Below are 20,000 nucleotides of genomic sequence, written 5' to 3'. Positions count from 1 at the left end.
TTGGAGAGTTAGCAAGCCACATCATCAGACAGAAACGAATCACCACACATCTAGTACTATATACTGGCTCGATGCCAGTTGAAAATAAGGCTTCAGGTTACTACAAATAATCTTCAAAGCCAACATTCCATATGTTGATAAAAATGTTTCACATTTTAAGAACCCTGTGAGTTCAGTAATAGAATGAGCTCAAGAAAGATCATGTAGTGCCTTGTAAACCTTAAAGTACAATAAAAATTCTAGCTACTAGTCCTGTTACAGAATCACAGAATCTCATAACTTGGAAGACCAACATTCACTATACAGAAACTAACCTCAGTAGAGAAAAGTGAATTCATTTGGCAGAATTCAGAAATCTGAGGCAAAGATACAAGACTTCAAGACTAGATTTTCACTAATAAAATAGAATTTACATATGCAGATGAATTTTTTGATTTCAAAATAGATTGTTAGTATGTATTAGTGTATATCTGTATGCTTATATTTTCCCCATATCAATGATAAAATTATTTTCGGAATTTCTTGTTGGAATTTCCCTTTAAAAGCAGATTACAAATTAGCACTCATTTAAGAAGGTATCATTACTTTAGTTATATATTATATCCTTGATCTTGGATTATAATATTTAGCTTGCTCATTAATCTATTGCATTTTCATTCTGTTGAAAAAATTATGTTGCTCTCAAAGGGCAATGGTTACCCCTGGGAATAGTTACAAAAATATGTTAAAGGCACATAAAGTGTAAGTACAAGCTCCACCAGGTTAAAGTGATGTAATCAAAGGAGGTTGTTAAATTTCTCTGAACCTCAGTTTCCTTATCTTTAAATGGGAGGGGAAAGAGAATAAGCATTTACATAGTAGCTATCAAATGTCAAACACTATGCTAAGAAAGCACTTAAATATTATCTTATTTGATCTACACACACACACATACACACACACACACACACACACACAAAGGGGAGGCAGGCTAATATCGCCATTTAAAAACTGAAGAAACTAAGGCAAACAAAGGTTGAGTAACTGGCCAGAAGTCGCAGTGTGTATGTAAGGGTCAGGTCACATCTTAACTCAGATATTCCAGACTCAAGATCCAGTGCTCTATCCATTGCACCACCTATGTGCCAATATGGATAGGGATCATTGCCCAACTTTCCTTCCAGGGTTGCTATGAAGATAGACTGAGATAATGTTTATGAAAACAATAAATTGCAAAATATTATCAAATTGACCGTATTTGGTTTCTGGGGGTACAGGGGATAAAGTACCAGCCTAGAGTCAAGACTGACCTGAGTTCCAAACCCAGTCTTAGATTCTTAATAGCTAATTCAGTCTGGGCAAGTCACTTAACTCTCTTTGCCTCCATTTACTCATACTTAACTGAACTGGACAAGGAAATGGCAAACCACCCCCAGTATCTTGGCTAAGAAACCCCTCAGTGGGGTCACGAAAAGTTGGACATCATTAAAACAACTGAACGAGGCCAAGATTATGATTATAACAACAATCGGCTTACAGGCTCCCAAGATGACTAGTTGGCATAGAGACGGCTCATTTAGAAGCAAAAATTCTGTTATGTTTATTAAGCACCTCAAAGTCATTACCTCCTAATACCTGCTGAGACACAGAGGACACAGAGTTCTTCAGGGTTAAGGTGTTAAAAGCTACTATATATACAAACAGAGGTCATTGTCACTGCTGAGCCAAGGTCCCATGACCTTTGTTTTCCCTCCTCTTTAAATTAAATCTCCACACCACTCAGTCTTGATACCTGATTTTCTCTCAGAAGAGGAGCTCAGAGAGAGAGTGTTCAGGACACATTAACAAACAAACAAAATAGAACATGAAAAGACACAAAAGTCATCTAAATAACTAGTAGATAAATTGTAATTAGCAAATGTTTTTCAAGGAAGAAAATTCTTAAATATATGCTCTGTGAACAAGAAAAGAATCTTTTTAAAGAGATTTTTTTAAATGTTAGTATATTGCTGGGATAAAGCATCTGATTTTTAAAAGGTAAACTTCACTGAAAATATTTGTCTTTCCTTACAGACAAGCTTCAATTGGAAAATATTTACTTTCTCCTGTCACAGATCTTCCAGATTTACGAGAAGTGCTTTATTTACAGGGCTTGCAGAGAGTAAGCACTATTTTAATGTTGTTGTTGTTGTTATTATTATTAAATTGCTCAAAGTCAAATTCACCTTTATGTTTTGCTCACATGAGTTCTTGAAATCTTTCTCTTCCTTAAAAGTCCAAAGTGGGTGCCCAGGATATATTCTCTCACCATTCTAGCAGAAAGTAATCACTCTGACTTCTAAAATTTTTATAGTATGTACACTGGATGGTCTTCTTCCCTACCCACCCACTTGCATATACTATAGTTAGTCATTTATATACTTATTTTACATATATATAAAATGCCGATTAGGTTGCAAGTTCTTTAAGAACAAGGTCTTTGCATCATACCTGTCTTCATATCTGTGACTAGTATAGTGTCTTGCATGAAATAGGCACTTAATAGATGTATCCTGAATTCAATTTACAGGAGAAATGCTGTAGTTCTGATGTAATAGAGCTAATCCTATTCCTTAAAAGAAAGTAAGCAATTTGCATTCAAAGTAAATTAAGCTGTTTTGGGTATCACTGCAATTGATTCCTGTAAAGTGTAGGAAGAGACAGGAAGTGATGTGGAAAAAGGACTATAAAAAGTCCTGACAGGAGGGAGGGAGGGAGGAAGGGAGGAAGGGAGGAAGGGAGGAAGGAAGGAAGGAAGGGAGGAAGGAAGGGAGGAAGGAAGGAAGGAAGAGAGATGGAGAAAGAGAGACAGAGAGAGAGAAAGACACACAGAGAGAGAAAGACAGAGAGAGAAAGAAAGAAAGAAAGAGAGAAAGAAAGAAAGAGAGAGAGAAAGAGCGAAAGAGTGAAAAAGAAAGAGTGAAAGAGAGAGAAAGAAAGAGAGAAAGAGAGAGAAAGAAAGAAAGAGAGAAAGAAAGAGAGAAAGAGAGAAAAAGAGAGAAAAAGAGAGAAAGAGAGAAAGAGAGAAAGAGAGAAAGAGAGAAAGAGAGAAAGAGAGAAAGAGAGAAAGAGAGAAAGAGAGAAAGAGAGAAAGAGAGAAGGAGAGAAAGAAAGAAGGAGAGAAAGAAAGAAAGAAAGAAAGAAAGAAAGAAAGAAAGAAAGAAAGAAAGAAAGAAAGAAAGAAAGAAAGAGAAGGAAGCAACACTGAACTATACACAAATGTGACCACACAAATGTGACCACACAAAGTGGTGGAGAGAGGAGAGGAATTCTGGGAAATACTGAAAAACTTCTGGAGGATGAAGTCCAAAAGGCAGAAAATTTCCACTTATACATCTGAAAATCACATCAAAGCTGTAAAACCAAATTCTTGTATTCTTTTATGTGTTTTATCTTCATCTAACTCCAAAGATCTTACCAAACTCTTAACATTCTCTATTTATGAAGTCATCAAGAATTTATTAAGCATGAGCTGCATGCCAAGTACCCAGCAGCATGCAGATACAAACAAAGGCAAAGACAACCCTAGCCTTTAAGGAGTTTAAAGGTTAATAGGGGACAACATGGAAACAACCAGGAAGGGATCCATCTGAGATAAATGGAGATCATTTTGTAGGGAAGGCACTCCTGCATTGAGCTGGAGCAATTGAAAAGACTATTCTCCAACTGAGATAGAAAGGTTTTGAAGAGCTTCTCAAGGGCCCTTCTGGAGACAATGAACTTCATCCTTCACTGATCATTTCACAGGATCATACACTAAGAGATGGAAGGGTTCTCTGAGGTCATTAGTCTGATCTCCTCATATTATAAATGAGGGAACTGAGGTCCAGAAAAGATAAATAATTTATTCAAGGTCATAGAACTAGCAAGGGTCAGAGGTGGGTGTTGGTCCTAAGTCTTCCAACTTCAGAACTTGTGTTCTTACTGTACCATGAGATTTTGTTATGTTTCACCATTGGACTTCTATGCATTTTAGAGAATGAATACTATTTATCAAATGACTTTACATTTGACAACTTGCATTCTGACCATTGTTAGCTTCCTTTACATAAAATCAAGTATTTTCACCTGCAGCTCCTTCTGCCAGGAATATACAAAAAGAGAAGCAGCTACTTGCTTGGTCTCATTAGGAAAATACCAAGGAGAACTGAAAAGGTTCCTTTCACAATCACAGCTAACCTATAAGCTTTGCTTATGTTAAATAGGTATTTTTCACAAATACTAATAGTATTGGTAATCCAGACAAATGAACCATGTGTTTGTTATCAAAGAATAATCATCCTTCGGGAGTATATAATAGGGGAAAAGAAACTTTCAGAGTCCCAAATTCATTGACTAATATTAATTCAGATTTTGTAAAAGTTAAAACTTATCACATACCGAATCTTTCCATCGTTCCATTTTTCTAACTCCCTATTCTTATTCATAGTTCTATATATGCCAACACTGAAACCTAGTTAGCAGATCTTTCCACTAATGGCTTTGAAGATAGTAGATCTAGACAAGGATAAGTAGCACATCCTCTCCTGCCTTGTGCTTTCCCCCTTAGGACTACCTTGTATTTACCCTGTGTCTATAGCCTGTGTGTGTCATTCAGTTGTTTCTGATTCTTTCTGTCTCTATTTAGGTTATTTTTGTTGTTGTTGGCAAAAGTATTAGAATGGTTTGCCACTTCCTTTTCCAGCTCATTTTACAGATAAGGAAACTGAGATAAATAGTGGTAAGTGATTTGCCCAGGGTCACACAAGTAGTAAGTGTCTGAGGTCAGATTTCAACTCGGGTTTCCTGACTCTTGACATGATGGTCTATCCACTGTCCCCTCAACCCCCCAGGTGCCCACAGCCTATATCCTTAGTTATTTTTTTATTTCCCTCTGAAAAAGTGAATACTTCCATGGCAGGGATTAGAATCCTCTCCCATCTTTGGGGACTTGGGGGGGGCAAAGGAAGGGGTGGAGGCAGCAGGTCAGAGTTTAGCATAATGCCTGGTATGAAATTAGCCCTTAAGAAATATTTATTGACTAGCTAGCTGATCAATATACAGGATTAGGAAAATTTGAGCCAAAACATTCTCATTTCTCAATCTTCACAAAACTCCACAGGAGACAAGACCTTAGATCAAAGAAGAAAAACATTTTTGCAAGAATACTCTACCTTAATTTCTCCGTTACTCCTGTCACATTCTAAATAGCCAGTCAGGCAAAAAAGATATATAAAATTCTTACTTTGTACCAGGTGGCATGCTAAGCACTGAGGATATAAAAACATTGTTGGGGTGGGGGAGGAGAAGCAAAAATGTATTTGCTGCCCTCATGGATGTCACATTTTGTGGGGGAAATGGAATGTAAAAAATGTATATACAATATATATTTAGGGTTGATAGGTAGTGTTATCAAAGAGAAGTATGGAGGGATAAAAGAGAGAGGATGGTATCTAGGACAAGCCTTATGAACTATATTTACTTGATGCACATTAAGTTTCCCTCGATCCCCGACCCAGACTAAGTGCCTTGAGAGCAGAGTCCAGGAGGGTGTTTATATTTGCATTCTTTGCACCTAACAGAACACTTTTTTTTAAATCGTACTTGTGAGTATTGGGGTGTTCTTGGTGGGTAGAGATATAAGACATGATTTCATCAATGCTTGGGGATTCTTTGCAGTAAGAGAAGTCAACTTTATCTCTACCAATAGATGTAAAGAGATGCCTGAGGCATTGAAAGATAAAGTGACTAGCCTGTGATCACCCAATGAATCCATCAGCAAGTCTTAATTAAGGGTATACTATCTTGAAGACTCTGTCCTAGGGGTCAGGGTATAAAAAATTTAAAAAACAATTAAACAGTCTCTTTTCATATTCAATTATTTAGCCAGTATGAATCAGAAGCATGACACAACTCAATTTTTCTTAACTTGAAGGCTAATCCTTTATCTACATTGACTCATCTCATCATTGGTCTATTTCCCTGCACATGTATGGTCCAGATTTATGATTTCATTGACATAGGCAGATCCTGATGAGAGAGCTTACTCAGTCAATACAAATCAACATCTGTTCTGTAACTTCCATATTTATGAAGCCAAATTGCAGCAACTACAATGTGCCAGACACCATGCTAAGTGCTGGGGAGCCCCAAACCAATCAATCCCTGCTCTCAAGGTGCTCAAAGTCCAATAGGGGGAAAAATATTCAAAGAACTATTGTACAGACAAACTACAGGACATATAGAAAATAGTTAACAGAAGAGGGAATTCTCTTTCTTGTTTGCATGTTATGATATATGACCTAGTTTCTTGTATAATTTTTCACAAAGTGATTCCTATTAAGATATTTTCATTTACTGACTTTTTATTAATTTATTATTTAAATTTTATTATTCTAACAACTCTTAGAATGAGCTTGATTTAAAAAACAACCTATCCACCTGAAGTATTTTCTATTAATAGGTTCTTATGAAAAGATATGAATATATATTAGATTAATATTAATCAAAGTTTTCATAGAACACAAGAAGAAAATAAAATTGGATGAATAGCATATTCAGGGTAAATCTTCATCTAGTTCCACTACAGTCCCCAATTAAGATTATGTATAGGAAACCAAAAAGAAATGATGGAAGAAGAAACAGTATAATATCAGCAAGTATGGGAGGTATTCATGCAGACCTTAATTCTAGGAAAAGCAGAGCTTTAAATACAATTATCCCACTTTATTTTAGTGGAAAATGATAAAATACACATAATTCCTTTTGGCAAAGGTAGGATAAAGAGTGGGCAAGAATGTTGCCTTTGCCTTCATATCTGATCAGTATTACTTTATCTATATTCTTTTTATTACATAACATAGATTTACTGTCTGTGTATATATTAATCAAGTATGAAACCTATCTGAATTGGCAGAATAGAGCAAAGTTATAGGGTATATTATAATAAATTATTGGTTGCAATACTTTGTCTAGTAAAAGTCTTTATCAGCAAATGACTATGAAATTAAAGTAATTTAATTAAAAAAAAACAGCCAACTCCTAACCCCTTAACAACTACCCACTCCATTTCCAAAGGAAATGCCACAAAAGATATTGACCTCAATTCAGTACAATTAGGTATAAAATGGGGGAGAAGAGGTGACATTTGTCATACATATACATTAATTCATGTAAATAAACATTGATGTGATTATATTATATTAAATGAGTAAAAGAGTGAATAGGAAGAAAAAGCAAAGCACACAACAAAGAAAAGACAACACTCATACAATATAGATTTGTCTAAAGATTAGATGGACAGATTAGATATTTTTAATCTTTTTCTCTTCTTCCTCACCATCTCTAAGCACACAAATATTTGCTTTCCTAAGGAGAGAAATCTAGTATAAACTGAGGGTAGCATCAATCCATGTTTGGATAATGTATCATAAATAGTCTCAAAGAAATACTATATGCAGAAATATTATTTTAAGAATTTCACTGTAATACTTGATTTTATGTAACCAAGCACACACATTTTTAGATAAGCTATGTATAGCATAATAGAGATATAGAGATAGACTAGAACTATGATTTAATTGATACAGGGAACTCCAAAGAGGAGGAAATTTCTATCAATGCAGGTTGGCACCTTTTCTGGAATTCATACATAGTCTTAAGAGTTTCTGAGAGGACAGAGAAAGTAATTAAACTGCTCAAGGTCACACCCAGTTTTGTTTTTCTCCTCCATCCCTCTGCTACTTGTTGCCTGGCAACTACCCAGTCCCCAATTCTCACTTTACACCTCAGTAGGGGCATTTAATAATCCCACCCCACCTCCTCTGTCTCTCTGTCTCTGTCTGTCTGTCTCTGTCTCTCTCTGTCTCTGTCTCCATGTCTCTCTCTCTCTCTCTCTCTCTCTCTCTCTCTCTCTCTCTCTCTCTCTCTCTCTCTCTCTCTCTCTCTCTCTCTCTCTCTCTCACACACACACACACACACTGACACTCATGACACTCACACTGGTTAAGCCTATAGACATGTTTTTATATTGTAAAATAAAATCAACCCTGGAAGAGAGATGATGGATTCAGGGTCCAGAACAAGATATATTTTTTGAACTTTGTCAATAAGGACATTTGTTTTGCTTGACTAATCATATTTGTTACAGGAAATTTGTCTTTTTCTTTTTTCCTACTGGGCTGGGGGTAGAAAGATAAAGAGAAAACAAAAAGGGAGAGAAAACTAATTAAAAATAAAACTATTATTTAAAAATGCACCAAATTTCATAAAATTTAATTATATTGAAATATACTTATCAAAACATTGTTAAAACCACAATCATGGGACAGAGCTTAAAAATTCTTTTCCTGAAATATGTCCAAAGTAAGCTCAGTAAGGACATAACTAATAGCGGAGAAAGAGGGTATAGTGTGGGTCACTTTCTCAAACCCCCATTGATGGCTTCTCCAAGGCAAAATCTTGTCAGTATTACCCATAGATCTTCTTTGACCCCCTGAATTTTACTCAGAATACTCAAATTGTTGAATTGTTTTGGTTTTGCTTTGGTTTTGGCCATGACATCTATTTAATCTCTAAATGTCTGGGAAAAGACTGATTCTAGTATTCCTCTGCCATGGAAATAAATGATATATAATTCACCATTTGTATAATATAATCCACCAATAGAATTGATATGTAATTTTATGTTTCCAATGGGCCTAAATAAAGAAAAAGGAGAGAGAAATTAGAAAAGAAATTTAAGAGTTGTGGGTAATATGATATAGAATAAACTGGCTTTTATATTCTTTTAAACTGTGAAAAAACAAATGGAGATTATGCAAAACCAGTCTATTCAAATTACCACCAACTCTTAATGACATTACAATTAAATTTGTACTACATGAAAAATTTAAGTACTAAGCTTTCCCAATCAAGAATGTTCTATTACCATTAATAATTATAAAAAATACAAGAAACAATGATTATCCAGTACTTGAACAAATCCACTTCTTTAAAATTCTATTGAAATTTTGAGGTAGGAACATAGGATCAACTAATTACCAGCAAATATCTACTCTTCTGGTTTCAACATTTAAACCATGGAACTATGTTGAAAGATATAATGCAGAGAACTAAAAGATCTTGATATCAAATCTGGTAAGAAAACTTTTAACCTTTTCTTTAATATGTATTTTTTAAAATATCAAATTCCTATAAGATATTACAGTTCAGAAAGTGAGATACATTATAAAAATAATTTTTTTAAAAACTGGCATTTCAACAAAAAACTTTTTACATACATTATCTCAGTTTTCTGGAAGCCTAAAGAGGTTAAGATGTGCCAATTATCACATCTGATTCTTCAAATAGCCTTGGAAAGGACGTAATATTACTATCATCTATCTCCATTTTGCAGATGAAGAAGAATGAGGAAATGAAAATAAGGCTAGATTTAATTTTTTTAAAAAGTGAGGGAGAGGGTCATTTTCACAATTGGTCAGCATCTTTGTGAAAATATTAATACTTAATAATATATTTAAATTTTTAGCAGAAGGCATAATATCAATTTTATCTCACTTTCTATTGCCCAAGCTTAAGGGAAAAACCATTTTTATCATTTGGACCAATAATTTCTGCCCACTACCTTGTAATTTATAGTATTGTTGTAGAGTTGCATAGGGATCTTGAGATTTTAGGTGGCTTGCTCAAGATATTCCAACTAATAAATGACAAAGTGAGAACAATAAAATCGTATTCTAAATCATATGCTCTCTCAATTTAATCAATCAAGAGGTATTTGCTACTAAGAACTCCAGAAATTCAGAACTTTATGGAGGCTTTTTTTAGAAGCTTTGGCAAATCTAGACACTAGAGTGCTAAATGTATTCATCAGATAAGACAAAGACATGCCTTTCCAGAACAAAATTTTTCTACTGAAATATGCCATGATAAAAAAGTTGTGGATGTGAAAATAAAAGTATTACAATTATGTTGTGTCCAATTTTTCAAAGAATAGTTAATTTTTCTGACTGCCCTAGAAAAGTGTTGCTTAATCAATTTCCCAGAAATAAAAGCATTAATTGGAATACTACTGCCTAAAATGGTTTGTTTTTAAAAGTAAATTCTTATTTGCTATCAAAGAGGGACAGATAGAGCATTTATTAAATCCTTAATATGTGTCGGGTACTATACTAGGCACTAGAAACACCTATAAGAAAACAAGATAGTCCCTACTCAGAAAGAATTTACATTCTATTAATGGGAAGACAAAATGAAAGGACATTAGAAGAGTTGTCCAGTGGGGCCAGTCTGTTATGGAGGAGAGTTTAGGGAATGAGTTTAGCTGGAAATCATGTATATTTGTGTGTGCTGGACAAAAGCTGGAGCACTAGGACAAAGGTGGGGAGGAGATGGACGAGAGTTGTTTCTGTAATAATTGATATTTATAAGGAAATTTAAAGTTTATACATTTTTGAATTTTCCAGAAGAAACAATGTATATAAATCACTTGGAAATCTTGAAGATACTATCTATTTTAATTATCATCATAGTTAATATTATCATGATAGCAAGATAAGCTCTATAATCCATACAGTAGAATTTTGAACTCATATCTTTTTTACGTGGAAGGTATAAAATTTTACTGTTAGCAGGAAAAAAACCCAAAATATACTGACGCAATGACGGAGAATGGTCAGTGTGATGTTTACACCCATTTCTTTTCACATTTTTAGAAATTCATTTTCCTTCAAGATAGTACAACTGAATCTTGGCAGTTAAAGTCATGCTGTTTTCAGACTACCATTAAAGAGAACAAAAGGAAACTTACTTGATGTAGTATGGTACTTTGTTATGTGAAACAGACCTCTGCCATGGAAGCTGGACGGAAGCTGAGGAAACAAAGGAAGATATTATAACACTGAACTTAAAAACTCTACATATCATTCAAAGCAACTGATTTGGTTTTTATATAAAATTTGAGAGTGCTCCAATTTTCTTGTGAGGTTTCTGTAATTGTGTATAATTCTGTAATTATAATTATAAAATCAGTTAGATTAGAGCATGATATAATGTTTGGTGTCAAAGATGTATTTGAGGCAAAGCAAAAAACAAATGATTTATTCTTTATTACTCCCAAGAGGGGGTAGACATGCTATAACTAACTGAAAGAAAGATGAAAAAAATGTTTCTAGTTTCCAACTTTAAAAAATGAATAGCATGTATATTTTGAGAAATTATGATGAAGTATGTTGTTCCCAGAATATTCAAGGTAATGATGAAATTAAACCCAACTATATCTTTATGAGAAAAACTCAACTAGATTTTTGTGGTCATAATTTTTCAGGCTGTCTATATTGTCTAGTCTACTAGGTGGCACAATGGATAGAGTGCTTGGCCTGGAGTCAGAAAGGCTTCTTTATCTTCCTGAGTTCAAATCTGGCCTTACACTTACTAGCTATATGAACCTGGGCATGTTGCTTAGTCCTATTTGCCTCAGTTTTCTGATCTATAAAATGAGCTGGAGAAGGAAATGACAAACCACTCTAGTATCTTTCCCAAGAAAATTCCAAATAGTTTCAAGAAGAGTCAAACATAAATGAAAATGACGGAACTTGATTCTACATTACCTATTTGACCATATGTGAGCTTAAAGAGTTTAGGAGTACCTCAAAATAGGGAGCACCAAGCAATTATATAATAATGGAAATTAAAGGCTCCTGAAATTCAGCTTTGATGCCCCATCATGGTGTGAAGATGACTCTAGATACCGGAAGACAATGATTATAAGCTCTGAGCTTCTCAAGTTGAAAAAGCTCTGAGTATTCCCCCAGTGGTATGCTGGCTCGCTTTTATCAGAAAGCTAACCTAGCTAGGTCAAAGGAAAATCATTATTACCTGGTGATAAAAAGAGTGATGTGTTTGGTGGGGTTTGTCCAAAAGAACTCCTATAACTCTACTGAATATAAGGAGGAACGTAGTCTGAGTTAGAATATACAGGTGAAATGACAGTTCTTATATTAAAATATGAAATTGAAAAGTAAAAATTGGAATCAACTGGGTGCTTTTTGAAAATGAAAGTAATTAATTAAATTGTTTAGGTCTCAAATAGTTTTAAATGAAATATTAACATATTATAACCTCATAGTTTATACTTCAGTAAATTATTCTGAAGCCTAGCATATTTTTTGAAGTACATTAATTACTTATTGCTTTGCTTAGTCTGGTTTTGAGAGAATGCTGAATACTTTTGCTTTTCAAATAATTTTAAGAAGGCAAGAGACTACAATGATAGCCAAATACTATCGTGAAAATGCTATTTCATTAAAATTGTATGGAATATTTTTTAAAAAGCTCTTACCAATGAAATCCCTATTATGTTAACTATATTTTCATTTTACATTATAAATATTTGTCTATAAAAAAAGCATATTGACAATTCCCATCATCAGAAAATAATCTTATTATGAAAAAAAAACAACACAAAAAAGGGAACAGAACAGAAAGCAAGATTATAGTGTATTGGAAATTAAATTACTAATTGAACCATCTGATTTCTTTTTGGCACAAGATTATTGGGTTAATGTTAATTCCAAAGTTTAATCAAATGAACCTTTTACATAACCTATGGCTCAAGTCCAAATAATAACACAACTAAAGGCTGTAAGCAGCAAGGGAGATCAATTAGTAAATTAATTAAGGTCCTATTTATACTCCTTTTTCAACTTTAATTATTTGTTTGAATGAACTAACCTCCTCAGCCTCAATTAATATCTATAGTTTTAGGCAGTAAAAGGTAATGAGCTGAATTTTCACAACTAAATTCACAATGAATTTCATAATCTCATTCTCAATCACCCCTGATTTCAGATTTGCTCTGTTTTCACAAATGACAGGTTGGTCAAAGCTTAGAGTTTCATTAAAGTGATTAAATAATTCTCAGAAACAGAACTATAACCCATACTCTGACACTTGTAAGTTTACTATTTTCTTCTTTAATCTTTAATTATGAAATATATCATTTTTGGGATCATTAAATTTTATTTAAATACCAGTGTACTTTGAGCTTATATAAATAATAAAAATTTAAACTAATAGCAATAAAAATTGGCATATGGTTCTTTATTGAGATTAGCAAAAGTAAATTTAGACAATTATCTTAGATTTCAGTTCTCAAACAACAAAAATGTCTTAATCTTCATATAAACTAGATAAATTACATAATAGAAGATTAAGGTAAAAGAATACAAGCAGAAAAATTTTAATATTAATATATTCTAGTATAACTTACTGATGACCATGCTAGATCAACAAACTAAGGAAAATCCAAATAAAATAAGTCACAATGATCAGAAATACAAAAGTGGTAGAAAAGGGTAGAACCTAGGTTGTACTATTAAAATATTGAATTCTAATTAGTGATAACAGCTGAAAAAAATACTAATTTAAAGATATAAACTATAACTTATCTTAGCCCAAAACAGCATTAAAAAACATGAAAAAGCAAGAAATAAAGTCACAACTATAGCCGCTAATAACAAGTTTTTCATATCATGATAACAGGCCATGCCAAAAGTTTGAAACTTTACTTAAGAAAATGTGAATTAAACAGATTATACAATAGTCTTCCATTTTTCTAAACATATTGATAGCATCATAAAAGCTTTAAAAATATTAATTAATTACAGTGTCTATCCCAGAGCTCAGGAAGCATGGAAACAATGATCTAAAGGAAGGGGTGATGAAGGTCCTAATATAAGAGTAGAGCAAAGATTCTGGTTCCCTCCAGCAAGGGTGAAGATATGGGAGAAAGTCAGTTATGAAAAAATGGAGATTTGAACCCTAGACTTCAATCCCCAGAAGTCCTTGGTACTTCCCAGAATTCCCTATAATCTCACCTGAGTCTCCACCTGGGCAAGATCACAATTTAGTATTTAACAGGCTCTCTGCCTCCCAAGAGCTCTCTTCCTGTACTAGGAGATTGCAAGATGTAGTAAGTCTGCTAAGGGCAGGGATTCTGAATTGGCTAATCAGCCACAGGCACGTGGTTTTCTACTTTGTATTCTAAATTCTAATAATCCTTAATAAACCACATAAAATATAATATTTTTATTATTAGAAACTAAATTTAATTTTTACAGTTACCAGGAAGAGAAAAGGATAGCCTTTCTGGGGACAAATCCTCCCAGAACTTTCCAGGTTCCACAGTGGGCTTTAGAGTAAATGAGAAAAGGGGAAAGAGAAGAGTAACTTGCTTAAAAGAAAGTTTAAAGAATAGTGAGATTATTGTTTTGTTCTATACTGAATCTTTTAGATATAAACTGTTATTTATTATTATATTATATTTTATATCATATCATATCATATCATATTATATTATAAATTATTAAGGAATTAAGTAGCTATAAAAGAATTCCTAAGTGAAAGAAAACAAGAATTTAATGGTTTAATTATGAGTCCTATCATCCTTACTACTACTTACTGGAGAGAAAATGCTGAGAAGATGGTCCAAAATCTCGATGGGCTTCCTGAAGCTGCTTAAGGCGGTCTTCTACTGAAACCTATAAAGATCAATGCAAGAAAAACAAAATACATATGTTTTGAAACAGAATTCTCTTTATTACAAAGAAAAAATTACAAAATAAAATCACAACCTTAGATATAAATATGACAATCCAGGATATCTTTATGGTTCTACAGATTCTGCCTCAACAATTTTATCATATATACTGGGATAGACAACTGACTTCACAGAAGTAAAAGAGGAAGCCAGTGAGAGCTAGAGGAATTATAGAGCTGCAAAAGACTTTAGAGAGTATATAGTTTATTTAACTCACTCATTTTATAGATTATGGAATTGGAGACTGGAGAAGTTAAGAAACTCATCAGAAGGCAGACAAGTTAGGGGCATATCTGAAACCTAGAAGCCAGGTCTCTTGCCTTTATATCAATTATATTTTCCGTTCCATTTTAGCTCCAGGGAGAAAGTGAAAAAGCCATTCTTTTCATGACAATTTCTTGTCTTAGTTTAAATATCTGTATTCAGCTGGTTCTGTTTAGATCATCAGTTTCATACCTGCCTTTCTAAGAGGGAAACATTTGAGAACATGTATTTCTCTGAATTTCGATGGGTCAGGCTTCATCCTTAAGGGCTAATTAAATTACACTATGACTGGAAACCATCTACGAACCATTCATTATATTTGGAGAAACTAACAAAAAAGCTGTTTCTGTAGTGTTAACAACTTTGCCTCCTATGGCAGATTTCTCTCCAATATCTACTTAGAGGTTCACACTTGAGTTTTGTATCAGCATTAGAGACAAAGATGACAATGTTTTCTCTTTCAAAAATTACATTCTCTCATTTCTTATCTTATAAGATGAGAGGCAAGAAAAAGTGAATGGGAAAGAAATCAGATTGGACTATAAGAATACTATCCAATGAAGAAAGTTTTTTGTTTTAATATTTTTGATTTTAGTATTTATTCCCAAGGAAAATATAATCTTATTATCCCAAGAAATTTCAGCATGAATTAACTATCATATTCATCAACTACCCAAGAATATTTGTACATATTCAGCTTAATTTTGTCAATATCTTCATTCAATTAAGAAAATCCAATTTATCATGAAATTTTTTTAATTTAGTCACAATTTTTAACTTTAAAACACAGTGTGACACACAATAATTCCCTCCAATACTTCACATCACCTTCCTGCTGAGTTTTAAAATTTTTTTATTGTGCTTACCACGATCCACTGGAAATGAGGCAGTCGGCACACAAATGAATAGTCAGTGGTTTTCCCACTCTATAGCTTTAGAAAGACGTCTTTACTAGGTACCTTATGGATTGTACCTTTCCTCTGAGATAATCTCCATCTTATTATATATGTATATATTATGCTTATTTATATATTTAAATATAAAACATGCACATGTGAATTATATGTGTATTCATATGTATGCATTTTCATGTGTTTTTTTCCTCTATAAGACTGAATTCTGTGGGCAGGGGAGATTTTTTGCCTTTCATTGCATCTTTAGCACATAAAACAGTATCTGTTACACAGTAAAGGCTACATGAACTTTTCTTGACTTAAAAATACTTCACTTAATACTAAAATTATTGACAATTAATAAAATAATAGAGAAGAAAAAAGAAAAAAACTACCTGGAGAAAAAGAGGAGAATGGGGAAAAAGTCCAAGGAATATCTTTCCAAAAGTAAAAGAAATGAAGCCATACCTGTAAAAGTTTCCATCGCATATTAAGGTCATCTAGCTGCCGAGACATCTTTAAAGATGGGTGCAAATCAAGAGGAGACAACTGACTGGATAAATCATTCACCGTTTTAACTTTTAAGTTGATTGGTGCAATCTCTTCTCTAAATGCCTGGAATTAAAAATAAAAAGATGAAGACCATTTGAAAAGTCTATAAAAGTAGGTAACATCACATTTTCTATTTTCCCCCAAAAGGACAAGGGATATTTTAGGATAAAAAAAAGTTATAGTGTTATATTCCAAAAATATGGCAAAGATAGCCCTGTGGTGAATGGGGCTACTAATTCCATGAATGTTTCTGTACAACATATATTTAAAATATAACTTCAATTAGATTCTACATTGAACATTACTTTTTATCTATTCTTTGTTTCCTTAATTTTCCCCTTCTTCATAATCTTCAAAAGAATTCAATTGTACAAGAATTCTACTTCACCAGAGTTTCTATTTACATCTACACTGTTTTCTAATTATGGCTAATTATCCTTAACTTAATGCGCCAGATATTTTTTAACTATAACTATGAACAAAGTACTATGCAGGGCACTATTGGGAGTTCCTTGAGGGCAAGGGCTGTCTTTTGCCTCTTTCTATATAACAAGCCCTTATCAAAGTGCCAGGCACATAGTAAAGAATTAATGAATGTTTATTGATTTTACTGAACAAAGATGAACAAAACACTTTTGTTATCTTCAGAGCATAATCTAACAGAAGAGAAGTTCAAAAATAATAACATAAGGCAGAACTGTGATAAATGCTATTGGATTATAGAAAAATGAGAGATTATTTCTATTTTGGAGGGAGGATATATTTAGGAGATATATGTATAATATACATATATGAATAAAAATTTTATATTCCTGTAATTGTATTGTTTTCTACCACTTAAATTACTAACAAATAGTAATTCAGTTAAGTGGTAGGTTAAACAAATTTTTGTAAGGAAGCAATGGGAGGCTATTATCATTTATACCACTGTTAATATAAAAAATGTGTTCAAAATCCCAAAGAAATAACTTAGAATAAAATATCAAGAATACAATCTATTTTAAAGTAGGGAGTTTCCATATTATAGGTGGTGCTTTGTAAGTGATGAGTCTTGAATTAATCTAGATGATTATTAAAAGGATATGATAAGTGGCACAACTATCTTCAAGTGATAATAGAATAATAGAAATTTTCCTCTCTAAATCTAGAAATATGAGAACTATGTGAGGGAGAAGAATATCACCTTCCACTTACTTTCATGGCCCCAATTAGCAGCCATTAGAAATTCAGTTCAAAGGTGATGCTTCAAAATTCTTGCAGGAGGCACAAATAAGTAACTAATGAATTATTAAGAGAATTACTATAATAGCTCTGATAATTTCTTGGCAATCAAAGTGTACCATAGGCAGACTGATGATGGGGGGGAAATGGGAAAAATCTATCTAAGGATTATTTAGCCCTATGAGATTCAGTAATAGATCATTTAATGAAAGTGATTTCATCCCTAAAATTTGTTCAAAATCTCAGCTTAAACAAAACTTTCATCATCTCTCTTTGGAAGTAAGGGCATACCATAAACTAACTTTCAAGGCAAAGGAATATGATATGAATTACAATTACTCAATTAAATATTTTACTTAAGAGAAATTCAACTCCAATTAAACCCCTTAAAACATTAAAATAAGTTGTTATTTTTATAAATAAAATCATGTATCAAACAACTTTGTATTTATCAGCATATGAAAGTAACTGCCTGCTATGACATAGACTGTTACTAAATATTATTTTAAAAAATCAAAAGTTATTGGAAAAAAAGTGGAGTCTTTCTGGACAATTCAATTATTCCATTTTCTCCTGAAATCCCCTATAATCAATAGTATGTTGAAGAATGAACTCCTGGCAAGAACAGCATTTTTACTTTCAGATTTACCTAAAGACTACCAATGGGAGAGGGAAAAGGAGAGGGAGAGGGAGAGAGAGAGTTACAACAAAAATTAATAGAATTTTATTCCATCAAAAATGCCACTGAGATATGACAAATGGCTTCTTAATACCAGAACAAAGAACTATTCATATCAACTTGTTTAGAACTTGCTTAAATGTCAAACTTTAAAAAGAAGCTTTTGGAGTTAGGTATACAAAAGCTACCATGACCCTCTTGAAATGGAGATGAATATCCCCTTTTCCACAAAATAAAGTAATACCCCTAATTCTTTTCTCAGTATCTCCTTCCCCAGTGCAACATTTCTAACAGATGAGGGAAATCATTAATGATTCTTTGCATAATATATGTGCATATACATATTATGGAAATACAAATATTACATATTTAAAATTTAATATGATATAAAAGATATATGTATAACAATAAAGATTAATGTTTGTAGAAAAAATATTACTTTAAAAATGAGTGGAAGAACCATCACTTAAAGTAATAATCTCATAAAACCAAAATACATTTTCCAAATTATAACTAGTTGTCAGTTGTCATTTTTTAAAGCTAAGAATATATTGAAATTCTATAAAAATGCCAAAGTTCTATATAAGAATCAAATTCTTAGACATTTAAAAATTTCCAAAGAAAATAGGGCTAATTCAAACCACAACCACAGAAATATTTTGGGCCTTGAGAAAGGGATTATTCTGGAAGTGAATCAAGGTTTCCAAGAAAATTTGGCTCATATTCCTAATCATACATGGTAGGTAACAAAAAAAAGCAAATGAGATGTTAAAATTATCTTTACTGAATTTCTACTGTCTCTTTTTAGAGTATAAGCAAATTATGGCAGGGGAGCACAGACTCACAAAGTTTCTAACAAGTTAATGAGACATTAACTTAGGGCCCAATAATGAAACAAGTTTGTGTCATCCAAGGAGATGTCCAGCATAAGTAAAAAAAATTATCATGACCAGATGATTGGCAACTGCTAAACTTTAATTGATAAACTTTTATCTTTCCTGCCATGGCTGTCAATTCACCTTCTGGACCTTTCCTTACTTCTTTCAACAATTAAAACCTAGCTTCTATCATTCTCTAGTTAGCTAATGTAATGTGAAATAAATTATTGATGACTAATTGTGTACGTACCCTACCTCACAAGAAACATTTATGTTTTTAACAGTAAACTTAAATAATACAAATCAAATCTGTAAATATTTCAGGAATTTCAACTACCATTTACAGGGTCAGAGTAGAAGATAAACTGGGGCAAAGAAGCCTTTTTTAATGGCATCTAAGTCCTACATACCACTACCACCTAATCTCACACCACAATTGGCTTCTTAGTTCATAAGTAAAAATGGTTTTAAATAGAATTTTTAAGTTAAGTTCTCATGCCTTAAATCAGCAACCTCAAAAAAAAAGAGGCACTACCCCCTTGGAAAGTTGTTTTGTCACCTCTAGATGAAGGTGGGGGAATAAAGATAAATCAATTAATTAGAGGGCTGCAAGACAGGTGGCATTCTCACCATTCTCACCTTCATCACTGAGATAGCAAATGAAACTTGTTTCAAACATAACACATCTATCTTTATCAATTAACATTCTTACTCTTTGTTCCCTTTGCTAGACTAATTCCTTACCTTCCCAAATTTCCATTTCTATAGGCTTCTGGAAAAAAAAATTACCTAATCTCTCCATTCCCCTCAGAAGATTTGCAAGTGCCATTAGGAGAATTCCAAAGTAATTCCCTGCCCCCTTCTTCATCACCTGTTGGCAATCTTCAAAAATTGGGTTCATATTTTGGTGATAAGAT

The 20,000-nt window shown here is 33.0% G+C and overlaps 1 protein-coding gene across 15 annotated transcripts in view; it reads right to left on the bottom strand.

The window, feature by feature from the left end:
- The window catches only part of UTRN (utrophin), a 651,323-nt gene that overhangs the window by 116,593 nt on the left and 514,730 nt on the right, over positions 1-20,000 (bottom strand). For all 15 annotated transcript variants that reach the window (XM_007484681.3, XM_056818903.1, XM_007484684.3 and 12 more), the window contains 3 exons: positions 16,222-16,368; positions 14,459-14,537; positions 10,808-10,868 (listed from right to left, as the gene is read on the bottom strand). In XM_007484681.3, the coding sequence (XP_007484743.2) occupies positions 10,808-10,868; positions 14,459-14,537; positions 16,222-16,368 (287 nt within the window). The remainder of the gene's footprint in view (positions 1-10,807; positions 10,869-14,458; positions 14,538-16,221; positions 16,369-20,000) is intronic.

The sequence above is a fragment of the Monodelphis domestica genome, chromosome 2 (genome assembly GCF_027887165.1).
Source record: "Monodelphis domestica isolate mMonDom1 chromosome 2, mMonDom1.pri, whole genome shotgun sequence".
NCBI lineage: Eukaryota > Metazoa > Chordata > Mammalia > Didelphimorphia > Didelphidae > Monodelphis > Monodelphis domestica.
The sequence above is the reverse complement of the archived record's forward strand: the minus strand, read 5'-3'. Positions and strand labels throughout refer to the sequence as shown.